At 47.8% G+C, this 22,552-nt stretch overlaps 8 protein-coding genes across 8 annotated transcripts; 5 read left to right on the top strand and 3 right to left on the bottom strand.

The window, feature by feature from the left end:
- Positions 1-4,119: 4,119 nt before the first annotated feature.
- FTJAE_8032 (lactonohydrolase) lies at positions 4,120-5,570 on the bottom strand (the record flags this gene model as incomplete). The annotated part of the gene is made up of 6 exons (XM_037354807.1): positions 4,120-4,331; positions 4,379-4,555; positions 4,603-4,812; positions 4,864-4,971; positions 5,023-5,365; positions 5,415-5,570. The coding sequence occupies 6 exons, from the start codon at positions 5,568-5,570 to the stop codon at positions 4,120-4,122; spliced, it is 1,206 nt and encodes a 401-aa protein (XP_037204972.1).
- Positions 5,571-6,935: 1,365 nt separating this feature from the next.
- Positions 6,936-8,024, top strand: FTJAE_8031 (uncharacterized protein; the record flags this gene model as incomplete). The annotated part of the gene is made up of 1 exon (XM_037354806.1): positions 6,936-8,024. The coding sequence occupies one exon, from the start codon at positions 6,936-6,938 to the stop codon at positions 8,022-8,024; it is 1,089 nt and encodes a 362-aa protein (XP_037204971.1).
- A 603-nt stretch (positions 8,025-8,627) lies between these two features.
- On the top strand, positions 8,628-9,644 carry FTJAE_8030 (reductase; the record flags this gene model as incomplete). Its single annotated transcript, XM_037354805.1, has 1 exon — positions 8,628-9,644. One exon carries the CDS (start codon positions 8,628-8,630, stop codon positions 9,642-9,644), a length of 1,017 nt encoding a protein of 338 aa, XP_037204970.1.
- A 775-nt stretch (positions 9,645-10,419) lies between these two features.
- On the top strand, positions 10,420-11,867 carry FTJAE_8029 (glycoside hydrolase superfamily; the record flags this gene model as incomplete). Its single annotated transcript, XM_037354803.1, has 2 exons — positions 10,420-10,788; positions 10,839-11,867. The coding sequence occupies 2 exons, from the start codon at positions 10,420-10,422 to the stop codon at positions 11,865-11,867; spliced, it is 1,398 nt and encodes a 465-aa protein (XP_037204969.1).
- Positions 11,868-11,982: 115 nt separating this feature from the next.
- On the bottom strand, positions 11,983-16,635 carry FTJAE_8028 (ankyrin repeat domain protein; the record flags this gene model as incomplete). The annotated part of the gene is made up of 6 exons (XM_037354802.1): positions 11,983-13,897; positions 13,947-14,413; positions 14,462-14,656; positions 15,263-15,609; positions 15,764-16,524; positions 16,577-16,635. 6 exons carry the CDS (start codon positions 16,633-16,635, stop codon positions 11,983-11,985), a joined length of 3,744 nt encoding a protein of 1,247 aa, XP_037204968.1.
- A 1,710-nt stretch (positions 16,636-18,345) lies between these two features.
- On the top strand, positions 18,346-18,816 carry FTJAE_8027 (uncharacterized protein; the record flags this gene model as incomplete). Its single annotated transcript, XM_037354801.1, has 1 exon — positions 18,346-18,816. The coding sequence occupies one exon, from the start codon at positions 18,346-18,348 to the stop codon at positions 18,814-18,816; it is 471 nt and encodes a 156-aa protein (XP_037204967.1).
- A 190-nt stretch (positions 18,817-19,006) lies between these two features.
- Positions 19,007-19,867, bottom strand: FTJAE_8026 (3-oxoacyl-reductase; the record flags this gene model as incomplete). Its single annotated transcript, XM_037354800.1, has 1 exon — positions 19,007-19,867. The coding sequence occupies one exon, from the start codon at positions 19,865-19,867 to the stop codon at positions 19,007-19,009; it is 861 nt and encodes a 286-aa protein (XP_037204966.1).
- A 1,379-nt stretch (positions 19,868-21,246) lies between these two features.
- FTJAE_8025 (cellulose binding CEL1) lies at positions 21,247-22,551 on the top strand (the record flags this gene model as incomplete). The annotated part of the gene is made up of 8 exons (XM_037354799.1): positions 21,247-21,397; positions 21,463-21,669; positions 21,725-21,766; positions 21,824-21,927; positions 21,985-22,098; positions 22,153-22,197; positions 22,250-22,375; positions 22,441-22,551. The coding sequence occupies 8 exons, from the start codon at positions 21,247-21,249 to the stop codon at positions 22,549-22,551; spliced, it is 900 nt and encodes a 299-aa protein (XP_037204965.1).
- Between the last annotated feature and the right edge of the window lies 1 nt (position 22,552).

The raw sequence follows: 22,552 nt of genomic DNA, 5'->3' as shown, positions 1-22,552 counted from the left end.
CTTTAGTCCCTTGCAAGTCATGAGTTTAGGCTGTAGTGGATGTTAAGCTTTCGGATTTCTATCATTTCTGTCTGCAGTGCTTATTATTGGCCAAGTTCACAGACAAACGGGGAATATCAAGTGGGTGATGTGGATCACACAGCAAGGTAGGCACAGTACTCCGTAGTCATGGCATAATTCCGGATTTATTAAGGACAGTCAATAAGGTTTGTTCCTGGCATGGGGTACGACATCACACCGACTCACTGATGTGGAGAGGATCAGTATTTTGCCGGCAAACATAGCCGAAGACGCATCAGACCGCCTCGAAAATGTCTCGTGGCTGCTATTCTGGAAGTATTTACCACGCTGAAACTATGGTTATGGTATTCAGCTACATGGTTATCATGATACGATCAGGCTTGAGCAAGTATAAGTGAGAGTTGTTTTTAGCTACTCCCTCCTGATTATAGGGACAAGTTGAGAATTGCCGTGTAGATGTAATTCCTGTCAAACTATTTAAGGTTTTGATTGTCATGCAGCTAGTGTTTCACCTATACGATCCTCAACTGTGTGTCTTTATAGGTTACGTATCCCTGGCTCTTTATTGACAAAATACGGGATATTTCGGTTTGTGTTAATACCCGAAAACCCGATTCGCTAGTTATGTGCGGTCTCATGGTCTCTACTAGTAGAGATCATCATATAATCATAGAATATCTGAGGGATTCTGCTTCAGTATAGTCACTAAAGAGACTCCAGTCATCTCCTCGTATGAAGTAAACAAATGTGTACGGGGGTTTGAAGTTATGACAAAAGTCTTTAACATTTCTGACCTCTCTAGACAGGTACGCCACATCTTCAGTATGAAACCAGAACTATGCCTAGGAATACTAATCAATAGGACGCAGAAAAGCAGAAACACTATAAGCAATGTTTTTCAGAGATGTTGGCGTCCACAAGAGTCTTGGGTTTGGGGTTTGGCTTCGAATTGCCTGATCTTGCGAATTGCGTAAGAGGTGATTTCGTAACCTTTTGGAAATATTCTAAAAAAGTGTCTCCCAAGGTTTCTGTTGGATTCTCTATACCAGACTGTTAGTTTACGACCTGATAAAAGATCCCGACGTACTGTTGTCACCACATGTCTCGAACACATGAAGCACCCTTGCCATGGCGTATGGAGGCAAAATAAGGGTCGGGCGTCTCAAATGTGTTATCCAAGGCCCCGAACCGATAATGATACTGTAGCAGAGACTTGGCGGGTGGCAAGGTCTTTGCGAATATACGTCAAGATGATTCGCCAGAGTGGATGTTCAGGATCGAGACGAAAACTGGAAAATCTGACTTGGCTTGCTCAAATCATGTATCTCTAGTCTATCCTCGACCTGGCCTTCGCCGTGGAGTGATACAAACACAGGTTAAATGGTCAGGCTATTTAAGGCCTTGATCTCCTGCTGCCGCTAGATTCTTTATAATCTAGAAAGAATCTTGTTTCGGTTGCCAGAGCTGTAATCGAGAAGAAGGTCATGGACTATATTCTAGTTACAGTTATGCACTTGACTCTTCCGAGGGTCTCGCTTTTCATAGAGTCACTCAAAGTGGAGTGCCTAGTTCTCAAATGCCTACAGATTCGATGGAACTCATTAGTACTCTCTTGATAGAAGACCAGAGTGACTATCATACAACTATCCGCGGGGGCTTGTCGCGCAACGGTTAGGCCTTACTGGCCCGACTAAAAGGCTGACTAGGCAGCTCAAGGCAGGGAGTCGACAGTTCTATTGATGTCCTAGAGATGAACCATGTCTTGATAAAGGAATACTTACCCACCAGGCTAGAACTGCGGCAATGATGGTGGCAAAGGAATGAACCTTTCTTCAAATAGACACTGTTTGTGTTCATGATGGTCGTGGAGAAATGCTCATCTACAAAAGTGATCTTATAACCCGCTCAAGGCATCTTAGTAGCATAGGTATTCTTTTTCTACTAAACCAAACGTTGGGAATTACTGCCTTGGGTACGCGTTTATGAACGAACGTCAATAAGTTGGCTTTGGGGAATTTAGGCAATCACCAGAGAATACATAATCATCTAGTTAAGTCATAATACTCCCAATGCAAGGAATTAGAAGAAGTGGAAAGATGACAAAGTTTCCGTTGTCAATGACGTGGATAGCCATGTTAATGGTCGTTCTACCCGACTATCTCACACCGCATAGCACTAAGAGCTCTTCTGAACCTGACTGCTGTGGAAAGTCCTAGGATTGACTCATCCAATCTTTTAAGTTTTCTCACCGTTAATTAGCGATGCTTCTGCATATGTCTGGAATCATGTTAGACAATAGGTAGAGCTTATCTTAGGCCAGAGTTTCGTGTAAAGCTGTATCCCGATGTATGACCTTGACTCCGATTTCTGTGATCCCTCTGCTAACTTTAGCGGTTTGCCATAATATTGAGATGCAATTAAACTATGTTTATTGGCTCTCCCATGTTTCGGAATCATTCGATTGAGATTGATGGGCAGACGCTGACATCTCTTGTCCTTTTTCTCAGCTACTGGATCCTGCTGGAAATACAAGAGCTGCTTATGCTAAGGATGTATCACAACTTGCTGAATAATTATGTACTACCGTATCTTTCACACCTACACTGCCGAGGTACTTCGATCAGCGTGTCGCGTCAGGGGTAGGGCCATCGCAGGATCCTTCAATAGCCCCATGGGCACCGTCGTCGGCTTTTGACGGCTTCTTATAGTACTACCATATCAGCTAGGCCACTGTATAGATGCGAGGCAATATTTGGTGGCTTGACCTAGATAGTAGTGCTGTTGAGAGAGGACGTCGTAGCTTTTTATGCGTATCGCTTCTGGCTTTGTCCTTTGTAAAAGAGAGCTTTTCATAGAATAGGGCCACAGACTCGCGTGCAACATGAAGCACAATCTAAACCTTAAGAGACTTTGCTCGCTATCCGAGGCTCCAATGGTCTAATTAACTAAGTGCTATCATCTCTTGTTGTTATCTTTCTGGCTACGAGAATGGTGAGTCGACAAGTTCTGTCGAGGGTAGAGGGGGTACCTTTCTTGGGAAGAATGCCAGAGAAACCTCCAAGTATCTGCTAGAGCTGGTAGGAGTTCGGACTGTCAGTGGGAACGTGGATACTGAAGAGATACCCATCGAAGAGGCCGGCTTCGGCGTTTCATTCAACCCCAACAAGCCTGATAAATAGAAAATCGGGGTTTGTCAAGCAGTAGACACCTCTACTCTAGTCAGGATTAATCTTCTGATCCCTTGAACAGACTACTCCTGGCAAATGGGCTAACAATGCCCAAGACGCTGGCACCAATATTTCGGATCTCTTGTAGATAGAGAGTGCGATACGAGTTGAAAACACTCGAGCTGGATTGTTTAGTTCTTATTTCACTAGCTGTTAGTGTACTGAGTTGCGACATTTGTCCAGGTAGTGCATTATCTAGACCATGGAAACACGCTCGTCATTGATGTTATGAGTGTATTTGATGTAGTAGACATATTTATCTTGAGATTGATCAATTGGCTTTCTTGTGAAAGCCGCAGGGTCAATACCCTGCGCTATGTTGGCTGGGGAATGACTAGATACTCTTTGAACCGGTGATGTAGAGCATACCAAAACAAAACTTGAGGTTAGGTTCCGATCTATTCCCGAATCTGGTCATCGTAATTCTTTCAGGGAGAATCGCCAAATGGCTATGGCGCTTGTATGAGTTTAGCCAGATTAGTGAACTCTGTTTCGGCCCAGTTGCCGCACCTGGTCGCATGCTTCAACATGCACAAATACTCATCTTAGTGACCACTCCCTTCTTTCCTTACACTATCTCCATCACACCGGCTCACGAAGCCGCATATTGATCAAAAGATACAAGCTCAGTCGGCGATGGATCGACCATGCAACTGAGTGAACTTGTCGCTGCATTGGGCCGAGACATTCGTCGGAGCCATTCTTACAGGCAAAAGACAATCAAGCGGGCCTGGTAACTTCTCGCCCAGCCAGACAAGATAAACTCCGTGAATAGCGAAAGAGGTCATTTGCTTAACACGACTCACATGCAATTGCATCGGCTTGAATGGTATATTATATTATCAACGTGTCTATCAAGCGTAGAACTACTCTAGTCATACAGTTTGGGGCCTGATGCTCCAAGGGTGACGTAGAATAACTTGGTCTGTCCAGTAATGATCATTCTTCCCTTGCCGGCAAACTGGAAGTTGGCAGCAACGGTTCCAGTGTAGATTTTGCCGATGAGTTTACCAGAAGGGTTCCAGACATGGACACCGTCGCCGCAACCGGCATAAACACGGCCCTTGGAATCGGTATGAACACCTGAAGGGGTTAGTAGATGACATTGCAGCCATGTCGGGGAGACTAACCATCGGGGATGAAAGATGCGACGTAAGCAAAGGTCTTGCGGTTCTGGAGTGTACCGTCCTGGTTCACGTCGAAGGAGTAAACGGAGGCGGGCGAAGAGAGGTTGCGGCCGTAGAAACCGAGAGCGATACCAGTGTCGGTGACATAGACCTTCTTGCCGTCGGGGCCAAAGCCAATACCTAAGCAGTATTAGTCGCGTGTGCTCTGCCATTTGATGGAGACATACCGTTGGGGAGGGTAAAGTCATCAGCGACAACAGTGACGGCGCCGGTGTCAAAGTTGTAACGATAGACTTGGTTTCGCAGACCAGGAACAGGGCGGAAGTCTTGGAGATATCCGTAGAGGGTGTCGGTGAAGTACAAGTCACCGTTCCTGGGGTTGATGCCAACATCGTTGAGGGAGTTGAACTGGCGACCGAAGTAGTTGTTAAGGAGGGCTTGTTACAGTCAGGTTTGAACATCGTTTTGTGAGCGTGTATGTGACTTACTGGTAGTGTTGTAGGGAGGGAGAGGGTTCATCAGGTATAGGGCGGAGGGAACATCGTCACCTTGGCCCTCACCAGCGAAGATGATGTTGCCCTTGTAGTAAGTACCACCTAAGGCAGAGAGTTAGTCGCTATTCAATACCTATCGCCAGCTCAACATACCATTGGGGTTGATGACCTGAGGGTTTGAGTCAACGACGGTGACCTTGACCTCATCCTTCTTGCCCTTGCGGACCTCGTCGGCCTCCTTGAGGGAAATCTTCTGAATGATGGAAGACTTGTTCAATCCAGTGCCAGCAGCAGGAGCGCCTGCATTCTGGACAAAAAAGACCTCTTCGGTAGGAGGATACCAGACAACAGCCTCGTGGAAGATTGGGTCGGTATCCGATGTCGCGATGAGGGTCAGTGAGGGGTCCTTGCCAATGACGTCGTAAAACTCTTCGTCGTAGACATGGAAAGGCTTCTCGACCAGAGACTCCTCAGTTACACCGGGCCAAGTAAACACCTACTCATAATCGTTAGTGAAAATCAGCAAAGAGGCTGCAGTGACATACCAGAGAGTCATTGGCCACTGCGGGAGGCGGCACATCCTTCAAGACATTGAACGACTTCTGGTCGATAATCTGAGCCGTAGAAGGAAGCTTAGCAGCCACGGCGCCCAAAACGGGCACGAGAACCCCCGCAGCAAGTACAGAAATGGTAGAAGGCATGACGAATGAATGCTTGGTGTGACAGACAATGGATGGAGCTGCGTGAGACACTTTTAATATGCGCAATGAACCAGTCGCTGCGAACTCATCATCTCCGCCTGAAATGACAGCGACGAGGCATTAACGAGGGTTGTCTCGGCGTTGTACTCCAAGAACGTGCAAGATCTGCAGCGTTAAGCTTAAGCTAGCGTGGGTCGCCGTCTTACGCGGGTCAATCAGCGCTTCGGCACTGGGGATTGAGGTAGTAGAATGTGGGGAAATTAGCATGTTTAGAGTTTGGGAGGGAAGAGAGAGAAAAGCCAGATGTGACCTGTTGGTCCGTAGAGCAGGGGAGGAAGAACTTACGATTGAGTGAGTTCTAGACTGACTCGCGGATCTGGGCACGTCTTCCGGACAGGGCTGATCGGGAGAATGGAAGGGAAGTGCCCTGGAAGAATCGGTATGAACCCTGCTTACAGGGGCCTTGAAATCAATGTCTAACTGAACCAACGACCAACATCAACGTAACCTCCTATAACCTGCAGCCACGCCACAACTACATAATGTGGTTCCAGTTCCTTGGCAGCGGCACATTTCTCAACAATTAAGGATTGTTGTTATTAATCGCCGACCGAAACTGCCGCTGAATAACGGACACGAGTGTAGGGGAGAGCATCGCGATTGGAGGTCTTTTCTACACCAGCTGAGATTGTGGCTTGCGCTTGGATAGGTCCCTGCTGTGAATGTTACGACTTGCTCAATTGAGTAGGTGTGAATTTCTGGTGTGACGCACTTGGGCGGCATATGGCGAAGGAACTTTCCGAAATGATGCTGCGCGAATTGGCGATCTTTTCACTTTGAAGAACCAACGATGTCAGATCTCCGGATTTCATCTCATCTTTACCATTGCATTGGTATCGATACCCTTGGTATTTCACTTTCCTTTTCTCTGATGGAGTAGCAAGCTTGACGATCACAGTACAACTGTCGTATCAGCCCATATGCACCCTTCAAAGCTGAGGCAGGGATGCAACCAACATGCAGAAAAATAGAGTTTGAGTTTGATTAGCCAAAACTGCCAAACCTTGAACTTTATCAGAGCAAAAGATCCAGCCACCAAATGAGCTTAGCATGGAACTCATCAGTTGCGTGATATGGAAGGAGGAAACTTGATGGTGAGACCGCCACTGGAGGGAGACAAGAAGGGCATTGAGAAAAGATGGTGTTGAGCCTTTTACTTAAGACCTTTGCAGCCAACAAATTGCTGTTGGTTCTGTCATTTTTGCAACCCAATTACTGCTGAAGCAACGCATCGCTTCCATTCATTTTCTCCCCCCGTCTGCCGATCGATCTTCTATCCCCGTCCCATCACGGCACCGAAATGACATGGCCGACAACACCAAAAACGGCGCCGTCGCAATCGTGATCTGCGTCTTCATCAGCATCGCCTTCTACAATGTCCTCGAGCTCAACGCCTACATCTTCGGCAGCTTCAAGAAGCGCAGCGGCCTCTACTTCTGGAGTTTAGTCATCGCCACTTGGGGCATTGCCTTCAATGGAACGGGATACCTCATCCTGCACCTGTCGCTCTCGGCGCAGACGTACCTTTACTCGACGCTTATACTTATTGGGTGGTGCACTATGATCACGGGACAGTCTGTTGTTTTGTACTCGAGGTTACATATTGTTATGCATAACCAGAAGAGGTTGAGGATGGTTTTGTATATGATCATCTTCAATGCGACTTGGTTGCATCTCCCTATAATCATCCTTGTTTATGGTGTCGGATCGCCGAACCCGGAGCCCTTCCAGAAACCATATGAGGTCTTTGAGAAGATCCAGCTTAGCGTCTTCTTTGTTCAAGAGCTCATCATCTCGGGTCTCTATGTCTGGGAGACAAGCAAGCGTCTCAGACTAGAGAAGAGCGTCGGCAACACCAAGACACGCATGGTACTCAACCACCTCCTCATCGTCAACGTTCTCGTCATCCTCCTCGACGTCTCCATCCTCGCCCTCGAATTCGCGAACCTGTTCGACATCCAGACCGCGTGGAAGCCACTCGTATACAGCGTCAAGCTCAAGCTCGAGTTTAGCATCCTCAACCGTCTCGTCGAACTGACCCGCGGAAGGAACGAGAGCTCCTATGGCCGCAGTCATAATGCTACTCATCACGACGATGTTGGATTGGAGACGTTGAATCGCGACCGGCGGAAGCATACCGGGCCTCAGGGAACAATTACAGGAGAGTACGAGGTTCGGGTCGGTAAGGGTGAAGAGTCTCATCGTGTATTCGGTAATGAGTCGAGTCTGGTCAAGACGACCGAGATATCAGTCCATAGTGAACGGTATCTGGGTCATGGTGTACATGATCGAGGTAGCCTGGAAGGAGAAGGATCTAGTGATCTGCGGCATGTGCCGAGAGGGAGTGCATCGTCGGCGTCTTCTGAAGTACAATTTGCCAAGTACGGCAACTGAGATACCATAATAATACAGTGTTTGTCATTTGCAGTACTGTTGTCGGAGTATGATGCCGTTGCGATGGCGTGATTTCCAATTGGATATGACAGGCTTTTTCGGCTGATTACATTAGCTCCGCAACAAGACTACTGCCTTTGATGCCTTGTCCATTTCTCCTTGATTTTTAAGCATCTCATAGAGGCTGATATCAGCCATGCGAGCGCTCAAGCAAGGGCAGTCGCGTCAATAAAGTTCGGAATTATCGGGTAAGCCAAATGGCTCACATCATCCAGCCAATTGCAGATCCACAAACTCCAAACTAGACTCCTTGAAATCCGATAGTACTCTATTACCGTACAGCAGTTTGCAGTTCCAATCGTGGCTCTGACTGACGATAAAGTTTGAGCTGCTCTGTACATACCCTGAACCCGCCCAAATTCACTGCCGACAGGTGGAGCCCGATGACCAAGCCAGGACTAACGCTGGCACCATGATTGACCAGAGGATAATTGGAGGGCCAAGAACGATATAAGGTCGAAAGAAGAATGCATGCAGACTCTCTGGAAAACAGACTCATCTCATCTTCAAGAGTTTATCAAATATTCATCGCAAACCTCCGCCATGTCTCGTTACGCTGAAGCTCATGTCAACCTCCGGGGTCCTGGTGACGCAAGACCTACAGCACTCCAGATCGTCAAGGATGAAGGCCTTCTCAACAGACTCACCGACAAAGTTGTCCTCATCACAGGCGGTAATCAAGGCATCGGCCTCGAAACCGCCCGAGCCCTCCACGCAACCGGAGCAACGGTTTACATCACCGCAAGATCTCCCGAAAAGATCGAGCAGGGCATTAACGACATCGTGTCGTGGCCGGAAGCGAAATCGGAGGCACCTGTCCACGGAATCGAACTGAGGCTTGACTCGTTCAAATCCGTACGAGCCGCTGCCAAGGACTTTCTTTCCAAGGTCGACAAGCTGAACATTCTCATCCTCAACGCAGGGGTCATGGCCACTCCTGAGGATAGAACCGAAGATGGTTTCGAGACCCAATTTGGAACAAACCATCTCGGACACTTTCTTCTGTTCCAACTTCTCAAGCCAGCTCTTCTGGCCGCTTCCACGCTTTCGTTACAATCTCGTGTTATCTCCGTTGCGTCAAAGGGTCACCGAGCTGGTGGTATACGCTGGGATGACTATAACTTCGAGAAGGAGGTTTATAATCCTTGGCTTGCATATGCTCAATCCAAAACTGCGAACATCTACTTCGCGTCTGAGATTGACAGGCGATATGCAGGCCAAGGTATCCATGGCTTATCAGTGCATCCTGGATATATACTCACCAACTTGGGTAAGTATGTTGACCTAAGCACGATTGACTTGGATGGTCCTATCAAGAATGCTTTGAGGAATAAGGCTCACGGTGCTGCTACGACTGTTTATGCGGCAATTAGTAAGGACTGGGAGGGTCGTGGTGGGAAGTATTTGGCTGATTTTGTGGAGGAGAAACTGGTGAGGCCTGGTGTAGAGCCGACTTCGCCTGAATTGGGACATGCTGCGTGGATCTATGATGAGGAAGCTGAACGAAAGCTCTGGGAGCTGTCGGAGAAGCTTGTTGGATTGGATACTTCCCACGAGTAATAAACAGAGCATATAGCAAGCAATCCACTCATTGGAGGAGGATAGTCGAATTTCATCCTGCCTCGCTAGGAAAGTTGGAAGACATTGATGTCCATCTGTAGTGGTAGACGGTAGTAATGAATGCTGGATGATAGTACCTCGAGCAAGCGAGGCAATGGTCTTGATGATTTCCCCCCATTTTGGGCTACCTACCACCGTTCTTGAGAGGAAGTCCAATTAAATTTGTAGGATAGAAACCCAAATATTCTTCGACATCGCTGTTTCCCCTCTCACGTGTTGGCTAAATAGCTAAACCTCGGCACAACACTAGGGAAGGTGTTCACGAGGAACAATTCACGCCTCAGTTCGGCATTAAATCATCCCCAATTGGTATCGCGGATCAGGTTTTGGGGCGCACTTGGTAGCAAATGCCAATATGGATGTGGAGAAGGGTTGCTTTCCCCTCCTGCATGTAGCAATATTTGGTTCTGTTAAGTGATACCTACTTGATGCGGCTAGCCTAGACCCAAGCAATAGATAACAACAAAATGCAAGAGATCTGGCTCATAAATCGAGATCCATGCTTCCATTATCTATTCATGAATCTTTCCTGGCTCAGGGTAGATTTCACTTCTTACGTTTGTTGTCTTCCTGTCAGATCATACATCCAGGCGAACCAATCACCACCGGCATGCTTTCTGCCTCTACAGCGATATGGCTTCTGGCCGTATCATGCACTGAGATCCCAAGAGTAGCAGCCCAAGACGTAGGGGGCTGGTACAAGACTTATCCAAATATGGCGCGTATCAAGCATGTGAACCAAGATACTCATCAGATAGTTGACGAGTATGGACGAACCAGATTCTTTCACGGAACCAATGTTGTCATGAAAGAGGAACCGTGGTACAGGCCGTTTGAGTGGACTCCGGGTGTCTCGTCATTCGGCGAACGAGATGTTCAGAATATGCACGACTTGGGGCTCAATATTGTTCGGCTTGGTCATAGCTGGGCTGGCGCTGAGCCAGTTCGCAGCGAGTACAATCAGACCTTCTTGGATATTATGAAGAAGCAGACAAAGCTGGCAGAAGAACATGGTATCTATGTGCTGGTGGACGTGCACCAAGATGTACTGGCCAAGCAACTTTGCGGCCATGGCGTACCTGATGTGAGTAAGCAATAAACCTTTTTATCTTGCATCGACTAAGATCTGCCCAGTGGTTCGTCAAGAAGGACTGGATCACGGGTTTCAGAAGATTCCCGTTTCCTCAGAAACTAAAGCCGTTTACCACTGACGCCGATGGCTTTCCTTCGCCTCAATCACAATGCAATACCATCGATTGGTCACTGAGCTACTTGTCCGTGGCTGTCGCAAATGCCTTTGGGAGACTTTACAATAACTTCGACGGTCTGGGAGACGCTTTCGCCGCTTACTGGAAGAAGCTGGCGTCAGAATATGTCGACACTACTAATGTCGTGGGATACAATCTTCTCAACGAACCCTGGGTTGGCGACACATACGCCGATCCTACACTTCTCGTACCAGGAGTTGCTGATCGCAAGAATATGGAGGGACTTTGGAACAGAGCAACGAAACAAATCCGTACCGTTGACAATGATACACTTATCTGGTTCGAGGGCGCTACTTTTGATGTTCTGTCAGGCTTTAACAACGTGCCTCTCGGCGACGGGTCCAAGACAGTACACTCGTTCCACTACTATAATCCCCCGCAGCTGGGCCCGCTGAAGGATACACTCTACAATCGACAAAAAGACAATGTTCGACTCAAGACTGCGGGTGTTCTCACAGAGCTGACGTTCTGGATGGGTGATGATAAGCAGATGGCTGGCCTAGCGGAAGCCATGGCAGCAACTGATGCGAATATGGTATCTTGGATTGGATGGGCGTACGAGAATCTGTATGACGGAACATCTGGCAAGCCATATCCAGAGCTGGAGAAGCACTACAGCCGTGCGTATCCGGCTGCGATCGCGGGGACACCTACTTCCTTTGGGTTTGATGAGACCTCGGGTATACTCAAGCTGAACTTCACAAGCGACCCCGACATCGATGCACCGACTGAGATTATTCTTCCTACTTTTACGTTTCCGAACGGGTATGAGGTCCAAGTTCTACCTAGTGGCAGCGTGTTGCAATACAAGCCCGACGATCGCACCCTGGCTTTGTTCACATCCAGGGCTCTTGAAAAGGAAATGGAGATATCTGTTGAGATTTCCCGCAAATGAGATCTCTATCTATGTCTAAACCAAAATGCTCGATTCGCCTTTTATATAAATAATTGCTTGATATTACTAATGCTAACTCACACACAGTAAAGTAGATAAACCACTGAAAATGATATCAGTAGCCTAAAGACATACGAGCACGGTAATATAACCAGCTTTTCTTGGCCCCGTGCTGTGTGAGTAGATCAATAACAGCTTTGTTGCTGTTCTTTATGGCTAGCATCAAACAAGCCTCGCCATTCTCGTCTTCTGCCTCAGCATTGGCCCCTATCTGGAGAACAAGCGCCACTACCGCTTCGTGATTACGTCTCACAGAATGAACCAGCGCCGTGACCCCTGAAATATCCATAGTTTCAATTGCAGCACCTTCTTCCAGCAATACTTCCACCACGTCTTCATGGCCTTCTTTCGCGGCCTCTATCAGAGCTGCAGGTGCACCTAGTGATGTGCTGTCAAGCTGAGCCTTGCGATCAACCAGAAGTTTCACCGTTTCTACATGCCCCTGTTCTGCAGCCGTGATAAGCGGAGTGAAGCCTTTGTTGTCACTGGCGTTGACGTCAGCACCAGCGTCGAGTAGTTCCCTGGCCACAGCCGTATGACCTCCCTTAGCAGCCAGAATCAGTGGCGTCTCGCCATTATTGTTGGGAGTATCGACTGGGACATTGCCGTCACGCAAACATTCCACCGTTTCAATGTGTCCTTTTCGTGAAGCCAGAGACATCGATGTGTTGCCCTCGATATCGCGCGCCAAGACATCTGCTTTATTTCTCACCAACATGATTACCATAGACGTTCGGCCCTGGTCTGAAGCTGCCATCAAGGGAGTATGGTTCGAGTGATCGAATGCTTCCATGTTAGCCCCATATTTAAAAAGTAACCATGCAGTGTCCATATGTCCCTCCCTTGCAGCCAGAATCAGCGGTGTACGGCCGAAGTCATCTTTGTCTTCAATATTTTCTTCGTTTCGCCTCAGATTGACTATCATCTGATCGTAGTAACCGCACTGTGCAGCTTCATGTAGCGATGTACTCAATTCTGGGCTGCTGCCATCGATACTAGCACCTGCTCTAAGCAATAGCTTCTCAACAGCATCATGGCCTTTTCTCCTGGCCTCGCGCATTGGTGTGAAGCCTGAGTACTCGCTTACGTTGACGTTAGCTCCGTGATGGATAAGATGCTCGATGACACCTTCTGACCCAGCTCTTGCAGCGCAGATAAGCGGTGTACTGCCTGATTTGTCGGTTGCTTCAATATGAGCACCATGATTAAGTAGAAGCTTTACTGTAGCCTCAGAACCACTCCTTGCAGCAGAAATAAGTGGTGTATGCCCAACCCGGTTCGTTGCTTCGACGTTTGCCCCTTTGTCAAGTAAAAGTCCTGTGACACCAGAATGGTTCATGTTTGCTGCGAAGCCTATAGGAGTGAAACCGCCATAGCTGTCGCTTGCCTCGATATCAGCACCCTTTTCAAGCAAAAGCTCGGCCATGTCTGTATGACCTTTCATCGCCGCCAATTGGAGTGGCGTATGGCCACTTTCACTTGTTATATCGATGACCGCACCTCCTTCACACAATACACGGACCATTTCCACATTGCCAATGCTAGCCGACAGATGCAGTGGTGTTCGCCCATTCTCGTCTGGAGCATTAATGTCAATTCCACGGTATACAAGCAACCGAACCATGTCGATATCTCCAGTACTAATCCAACCTCGGAGTTGTTGTAAAATATTAACGTCGCGCCATATACCAGGGTTCTGTGGGTTTCGTATCAGATTACCCATGCTTGCAGGTCTATGATTTTCCAGTTTGGTAATCCATTGTGTCTCTGCAATCGGAATTTCGATTTCTCCTACCCTGGAAGGAATGTTGTATAAGTTCTGTATATGATCCGGGGCCTTCGGCAGAATGCCAAGATCATGGAAATCGCCAGTCCATCTTTGCGAAACGGTTTGTGAAGCTAGTGTCGAGATCTCTGTTGTCAACCCCCGTGCAGTCTTGAATAGAACTTCGGCAGGAAGAAATTGTAGACTGCCTTTGAAGGTCAGTACTATGTTTGAGGTGGGGGATTGAAACTTACCTGCTGAGTGCCCCCGGCGTTGGGATTTCTGGCAGCCAATGGCGAATCCATGCATGTTGCTTTGCCCTTTCTGCGTCAGGTCTCTCACCTGGTTGTGGTTTTAATACCTCAGAGACAAAGCTCCGAGCAATTTCAGTGAGTTGGGAATCAGCAAAAATAGTTGCAAGGTCTTGTAAATTCCCTGAATAGTGGAATATCGCAGGCTGACTTTTGAACGGCACGCTTTTTGTCAAGATGAAGAACGCAGTTATCCCAATAGCCCATACGTCAGCCTTGAAGTAATCCTCGGTCAGAATGCTCCGAGAGTCGTATTGAAGGAGCTCGGGAGCCATATATAATGGGGTTCCTGAGGCCAGGGTTGTTCCGGTCGTCTCCGCTCCTAGTTTCTTACTGATACCGAAGTCAGCAAGCTTCACCCACCAAGAACTTGGGGCGAGGTCCTGTGAGACTTTATACACTAGGATGTTCTACCAATAAGTTAGATGCCATAGCCAGAATACGGGTTCAAAACTAACCTGAGGCTTCACGTCACGATGGGCAAATCCTGCTTCGTGCATAACAGCGACACCCGACAAGACTTGGCTAATGATGTGGCTGCATTCATCGTCTGTCAAACGTCTGTGGTCGCGAATGTTGGCATACAAGTCCCCATCAGGAAAGAATTCCATAGCTATGTACAGCTTATTCGATGTCGCATACCATCCGAGGGACTGACGGAGGTGCATCAGGATCACGATGGAAGTGAATAGTGAAGACACCCTCGTAACGCGTGGTTAGTTGGTAGTCACGGACGAGATCTGAAAGAGATCCATCCATGTTGGCACTCGCGGATTGTGATAATACGCGAATAACACGCTATTGACCGACTGATGAACTTTCAGTCGATAAAGAGAAACTGAATTGAATCGGGCGTTGTTGTAGGAGAGGGGAAGGTCAGCCTGCATTCTTTCAGCCGTAGAGGCTGACTTTCAAGCTTCAGCTTCGCTTCGGAGCGCATATAGCTTTTTCCGCCTGCAGCATAGCCTACTACAGTGGCACACGACTGTACACCAAGAACTGCATGGAAGACTGCTGATGATGTCGAGGCCCATAATACATCAACAAAGCAAACATTCGATCTTGTGTCCCATGTCTACATGATACTATCAAAAACAAAGCGCGGCCATTGGACTCATGATCCTTTCGACATAAAGTGACCCAATCTCGACTCCTCCTCGATTATCAAAGTCTTGGGGGTCACCGAAACCTATATTGCCCTCGTCCAGACACGTCAAGCACGTCTCAACCACCGTACTATATATATCTCCCATACACACTCTCAGTTCGGTACGACTGAGGAGTATCAGCGTCTCTTTGATAGCTTGGGGATCAAGTTCCGACTGAAAGTCTACAGTATTGGTTACCACTGTTGATAGTCTGGTAGTAGCACCGTGAAATTCCACAAGCGAGCGCCAGAGGCCGATTTCTAAGAGACAAACGCCAAGACTGTATATGTCGTGTTGCATGACAAACTTCACACTCTTGCTCCCGGTGCGTGTAGGATGCTGATACACCAGACTCCTCTTCTTGGTCTTGGAAGTGTTTGTCGGGGCATCAGCATACCGGAAAAGCTGAAATCCAACGAGACACACAAGCATTTGCGCATGCTCTTCGTTTGGAGACTCTAGGATGAGTATAGTCTCCGGTGTAATGTTCTTATGAACAAATTCGTATAAATGAACGTAATAAACTGCTGTCACAAGCTGCCTCGCGATTTTGAGTCTAGTGGTGAGTGAGTTGGCAGGACCAGAGAGGAGAAGTTCCCTGCAGCTGCGAACCCTTGAATACCCGTCGGGGACGCCAAAGACGAACGAACTTTAGGGACGGCTCTCTCGTAAGTTGAACAACTCCTTTGCATTTCAGGGTTCCGAACGTTGAAGGGTTCGAGTCTCGGAGACGTGATGCAAGCTCTCGAGCATCTCTCAATGCTACCGTATCCCGAGAGACTGTATCAATGATAAGGTATTTATTCTCCTTCTGCTTGACTGCGAGCTCAGTCTCACAATACGGGATTACTTGCATCTCAAGGTTCTCGAGTACCTTTTCTGCTAGCTTCACAGTCTCGCTGTTATTGAAGGCTTGGCGGAACTTCAAGCCCTCGCGAGCCGGATCCCCTCTGTCTCGTGTGTTGGTCAGAGTAGCGCTTTTCAACACATCTTCAGTATAAGTTGAGCCGGTTTTGATAATCTGGAACCACGATGGCTCGAATCGCTTTTGCCAAGACTCAAGATCGGTAACAGTGCTTTCAAGGGTTTCTCGTAGACTGACGAAATGCAGAGCCCTGTTTCTCTTAGAGCTACCATGCCTATCGGACTTGGAGATGACAACTGTCGCAGCTTCAAGCTTCGACTGTAAGATGCGTAATATGTGCGACTGAAGCTCTCGCTGATCCTCGGTCATGTTATCCTCGAGTTCTTTGACGATTTCTAGCTGGCTAGCAATTCGAAACCAGCAAATGTGTATTCTTACTGACAGCTCGTGGGCTAATTCATCAGCCTGACCATAGTCCTTGCAGGCATTGACGAGATATTTCCCGAACCTAAAAGTGTTAAAATACTGTGAGCGCCGACAAGCGGTTTTGGTATTCTTACTTGATACAGACGTCGATTGTGCCAGCGACGCCAGCAATACCCAAAGCTAGCTCGGCCATTGTATTTCAGTCAAGATGATAAAGCCTTTGTTCGATTCACCAGCAGACTTGCTTCCGAGTTCGTGACGAGTCGCCTGGCACTCGAAGTTGGGCGTTTTCTTGGGCTGATTTCGCCATCCACCAAGATATTTTCAGGCTCGCCCGCATGAGGCGCAGTATTTTCAGCCGTTAGTCAGTTGTGAGACCTGTGTGCCAATAAATATGCTGGTCTGATGGCTTTGATAGGGCAGTGAGACGCCCAGCAACGCCATTGCGGGGGCTATGCACAACCATCACAATCAGGCTGGCGGATAAAGCTCATCCATTGGCGAAGCATTTCCGTACCAGGCATGAGGACTTGACATGGCCCCCCTGGCTGTTGACCCCCCTCGGGGAGCAAGAAAACAGCAAACCTTGATATAGGGTGCCAAAATAAGCTCATCAAAAACTATCCTAAGCTTAGACTATATTACCTAAGTCTTTTTGTCACTAAGGATCAGGGTTCTGTGTTTTGTTTCCTCCCCTAGCCCCCCTCAAAACCTGGAAAGACAGGTATTTGTGTCACTAAGACATCAATCAACATAGTAAGTACACTGGGCTTTACGCTACTTTCTAGTGGTCTGTTTATCACAACCCTTAGGGATTAAGAAAACAGCGGACCTTAACATGGGGTGTTAAAATGAACTCAGCAAAGGTTATCCGAGGCTTAGACTGTATTACGCAAAGACTATTGGGACACTTGCATTTAGGTGTCGATTACGATGAGAAAAAGGCTTCTAATTACACTTGAGCTTAGCTGACTAGCAGACTGTTTCCTAAATCTGAAGAGCAACAGCAAATGGATTCGCGGTAAAGGTGCCATTGGGGTCTCATACCGCCCTGACCTTGGCGAGACTCTGATACTTGGCCTCATCTTCCCTAGTAAGTCTTCCAAACCTCAGGCTTAGCCATATCCCACTCTCCCACTGAGTTGGGAGAAGGTTTATGATGTTCTTTCCGAGCTTGAGATGATATCTAAAGAGACCGAACTTCAGTAGAGGTATCTTAGGTAGGTCCAAGGATCGGAGTCGTGAGGAACGAACTTGTCTGGTGGATATTTGTAGTTCTTCTTTAAGGATTTTGGCTTCAGTACTGCTACAAGAAAGTGGCTTTCGCGTTATCGATAGATGATTGTTGGCCATAAGCTTAAGCTCTAGCCTGCAAACCCAAAAAATGAAGCCATGATGTTGTTTTTCAGAACATAAACTTCCGCCCAAAACTCTTCACGATGACTAATAAATGTGTTCAGAAAACCCTTTCCTGTCTGTCCGTAAACTAAGTTCTGTGTGTTGCACACAAACTCTAAGCAAAATGTTCCAACCACAAATAAAACATGCATAATGCTATCCTGGCATTGATCGCTCGATATCTGCCTAATAGGACATCACAAACAACGAGACCCTAGAGAGCTTGATGTTCATGAGACAGACCGGTGTGTTCATAGGAGACAGCGGAAGTTCGCATGTTCAGAATCATATACAGCGGCCCATTCACTATACCGTTGGTAAATCGTCTATTCACTGGGAACATCAAGGATTTTTGTATGGCATGCGACAGCTTCAAGAGCAGCTTGATCGTCCACTCTCAAACCAACATACATCATCTTCCATCTCTGCATCCGACAGTCAAACTGCTTCATTCTCACAACTTTCGCCGATCATATCAACAACCCTCCTCACACAAACCAACAAGATGTCGGCCCGCGCTCAGCTCCCTTCCAACAAGGAGATCAATCTTTCAAAGGCCCAGCTATTCATCGTTATCAACCCCCCTCTGAACTTCAACCTCGAGATCGAAAAGATTGACGTTAAGATCCCCAGCCGCTGGACGATCGCCGTCTTCGACCCTGTTCCTATCAAGTGGCTCACCGCCGATGGCCGTCAGAATGAAGCCCGCTACGCTTTGATCAAGGGTGAAGCTCCACCCGAGAACTCCAAGCTCTTTGAGGTTGCCAAGATTCCTGATTCGAAGCTTGGCGATGTCGAAGCTCGGATTCGTTCTGTGCTTCCTGACGAGAACCCACTGGGCGAGATGCAGTTCAACCGCGAGTATGTCCGTGAAGTACTGAACAGCCTTGTTGACGGCGGTATCATTAGGGAGCGCCCAGCTCGGGATACTTTTCTTGCGGTTGAGACTTATTGTCTTCAAATGAACAAGAAATAAGTTGATAAAAGACTAGCGTTCTGTGGAAGCTAATGTTGCCGGTTGATGTCTTGACCCATCTACATGATGCCGTTTCGCTTTTGTATAGAGATACCTTAACCACCTTGTTTTGGTGTACCTATGTCAATAAAGCCAATAAAAACCTTACAAAGTACTCTTTCAATTTTTCGAAGCGTGACATGCTCGTTACTTATTGCATCTTGATACAGCCACCACTCGCACTAACAACAGACCCAGTAATCCATCTTCCATCATTGCCACAAAGCATCCCTACAACATCAGCCACGTCCTCAGGCTGTCCAAACTTGGGTATACTCTGCAAGGGAAAGAATTCATCCTGAAAGGTCTTAACCACCTCCGGTCCACAATCCATAACAGCGTCAGTCTCCGTCAAACCTGCTGTGACAGCATTCGCAGTAGTCCCTGCCATGAAAGCGTATCGATCGTCCTTACCACCAAAGGCTTGTGACCAAGTTCGACACAGTGACTCACCAGCCGATTTACCAGCGGCGTACATGAGTTGGTCGGCCCATGGGAGGCGCGAGCGCACTGATGATATGTAGATGATACGGCTGTTGGGCTGGAAGAGCTTTCGGCGGACGAGCTCTTCGACGATTTGGACGGGGGTTTGGACATTGCCTAGAAGACTTCGTTGGATCTCCTCCGTGGTCATCTGACCGATAACTCCAGGCATCGGGTCACCAGCTGAGTTCACAAGAATGTCGACGCGACCATCAAAAGACTTCTCGAGTGCATCGGCAATTGTTTTGGCGCAGTCGGGGGAGAATACATCGGCGATAATTCCTTTGATCTGTTGACCCGACGGACGCTCTCTAGACGTATCTTTGTAAACACGGTCGGTGATCTCATTGTTCAAGCCTGTCGATAGAGCATCGATGCCCTTGTCACTAACGCAAGTGCCGAGGATAGAGCACCCTCGCGATGCTAGGTTGAATGCGATAGCGCGACCGATGCCGCGAGATGCGCCGCTGATTACTGCGACTTTGCCGATGAAATCAAGTTCTCTGGGAGGCGAGGATATCTCTGCCATTTTGATGATGTTTTGGTAGCTTGATGTTGAGCTGAGATGATGCCAGGAAGTGTCTGAGTATGCTTGACGAAGGTTTTGCTGGCTGTAGATACGATCACGGACAGTGTCTCTTTCCAATTCAATATTTGTGAAGAGCAATTCCTGTTGTATTCAGAAGCCACGACTGATATGACTCACTTCATTTGGTGGCGCGATGCGGGGTTTGGTGTTTCCTCCTCGACATGACTGTCCTGTTACTTCATTGGCTCACCTAACCTGGAGATCGCCATTGTTAGGCAGATCGTCAGGACGCTAACAGAATGAGTCGTCTTGGTTCCAGGCAGAGAGAGACGTAGGCCTTTTTATGGCTATCAAAGACGGTATCGATTGCAGCTTGGTTGTCCTTAGCGACATTCTGTTCTTCAAGATCTGGATGAACCTTTGTGTAGGCGACTACTCGCTCCAAATTGGGTTAGCAGGATGCTAGACCGCAACAGCGCCAGCTCCATGCAACCTTATACCTTATCCAACGACATCTGCGGGTATGACTTCTGAACAAAGAATTGTGAAATATTGATTGTCTAGGAGGCTGATGAGGGGATGTATGCTCAAGTAAATAGCCATCGAAGGCTATATAATTGACGACAATGCGATCCTCTCTCAAATCAAGGTCAACAAAGGTTGGAAGATGAGACTTTGGTCCTTCAAGAAAAGCGAAGGAGACTTTGTGACTTCTTTGACAAAGCAAGAAATGCCTAAAGTCTAGATGAATGTTACATCGTTGGTTACCCACGTTCCCGGATCCGAGAACGGAGGATGACATTCCGAATTCAAATTTAACCGGTGAATCCATCAACGACCTTGTAAGCGAGATCCGAAACACCGGTGCTCTATTCTTCAATACGCTTCCAATTACTGGTTTAAACAGAACATGAGAATAAAACGATACACTATAGCATTGCACAGAAGAGACGATGGACTACGTGATATCTATCAGTTGTTTGACGATGGAAGCCAACGATGAAAGGGAGCTCCCACGCGTCCCTGTATCGTGCTGCCAAGAGGAATAACCACGTTTTGCCATTACATCCGTCCCTGGAAGGTGGTGGGTTGCCATCTTCCAGATTTATCAACATCATTTCCCCTTTTGGGCTGTCGGAACTTGACACCGTTGTCAGTTGACGCATCGAGACCATTCAATCTATAACGGAGCTATAATGGAGGACCACCATATCGTTCCCATTGGACAACACTTAAACTGCCATCAGGAACGTGATCACTCACAAGTCCGTGCCGTTCGACCCGCAGCTTTCTTTTATATCTCGCTCCAGAACTTGCATCAACTCATATGTTCCTCCGTCCAGTCTCAATCGGCTGTCATAACATCTCGAGACATAATTATGAAGTTCGCTACTTCGCTCGCGGCCGTTGCGGCCTTGGTGCAGAGCACCTCTGCTCACTATATCTTTCAGCAGCTTAGCGTTGGGTCGACCAAGTATCCCGTCTTTCAGTACATTCGTCAGAACTCGAACTACAACTCTCCTGTTACTGGTATGTCTCGAAGTCCAACACTGTAAGAAGGTTCATGGAGTAGTTTACTAACAGCTAATTATTAGACTTGGACTCTAACGACCTTCGATGTAATGTCGGTGCCTCGGGTACCAACACCCAGACCGTTGGAGTTAAGGCCGGCGACTCGATCACCTTCACTCTTGACACTGCTGTCTACCACCAAGGACCGATTTCAGTTTACATGTCCAAGGCCCCTAGCACTGCCTCGTCGTACGATGGAAGCGGTGGGTGGTTTAAGATCAAGGACTGGGGTATGTCTCTCAACCGGCTGGATAAACAGGAGAACAACTGACAAGGTATAAACAGGCCCGACCTTCAGTGGCAGTTCTTCGTCGTGGCCCATGTACCGTGAGTTGACATCGGCGAGAACTATCTTTTCGTAATCTGACCTTCTTGCGCTCACAGTCAGCTACACTTTCAACCTTCCCACTTGTATTGCCAACGGCGAATACCTTCTTCGGATCCAGAGTCTAGGCATTCACAACCCTTGGCCTGCGGGTATTCCTCAGGTAGGAAACCGACATCCGAAGTTTCAGGTGCACATAAGCTGACATCGGGAATCATAGTTCTACATCAGCTGCGCCCAGATTAGTGTCACTGGTGGAGGCAGCACTGTTCCCAGCAACCAGGTCAAGATTCCTGGTGCTTTCAAGGAAACCGACCCTGGATACACCGCCAACGTGAGACAATATGCTACCAAGATGATTGTGAAGTATATTAACTTAAGCCTTCAGATTTACTCCAACTTCAACAGCTACACTATCCCTGGACCTGCAGTGGTATGTAACACCAAGTACCTCTCTCAAACGCTGTTGTGATATCTAACTGTAGCTCAAGTTCGATTGCAATGGTGCCCCAGGCGGTGATAATGGTGGCGGCAGCACTACGACTCTACAGACCTCTACCCGAGCGTCATCTACACAAGTTCCTCCCGTATCGACTCAACCATCTGGCCAGGTAAGTCACATATCCATGAGTTTCTACTGCTATCTAGAGGTAATCAATGTGCTGACTTGGTGTAGTGCGCTCTTCTGTGGGCCCAGTGCGGCGGAAACACTTGGACCGGTCCAAAGTGCTGTGCCACTGGAACGTGCAAGGCGCTCAACGACTACTACTCTCAGTGCACCACTTAAG

This window comes from Fusarium tjaetaba (assembly GCF_013396195.1).
Source record: "Fusarium tjaetaba strain NRRL 66243 chromosome Unknown NRRL66243_c0000165, whole genome shotgun sequence".
Taxonomy (NCBI): domain Eukaryota; kingdom Fungi; phylum Ascomycota; class Sordariomycetes; order Hypocreales; family Nectriaceae; genus Fusarium; species Fusarium tjaetaba.
Note: the sequence above shows the minus strand (reverse complement) of the source record. Positions and strands in the feature narration are given on the sequence as shown.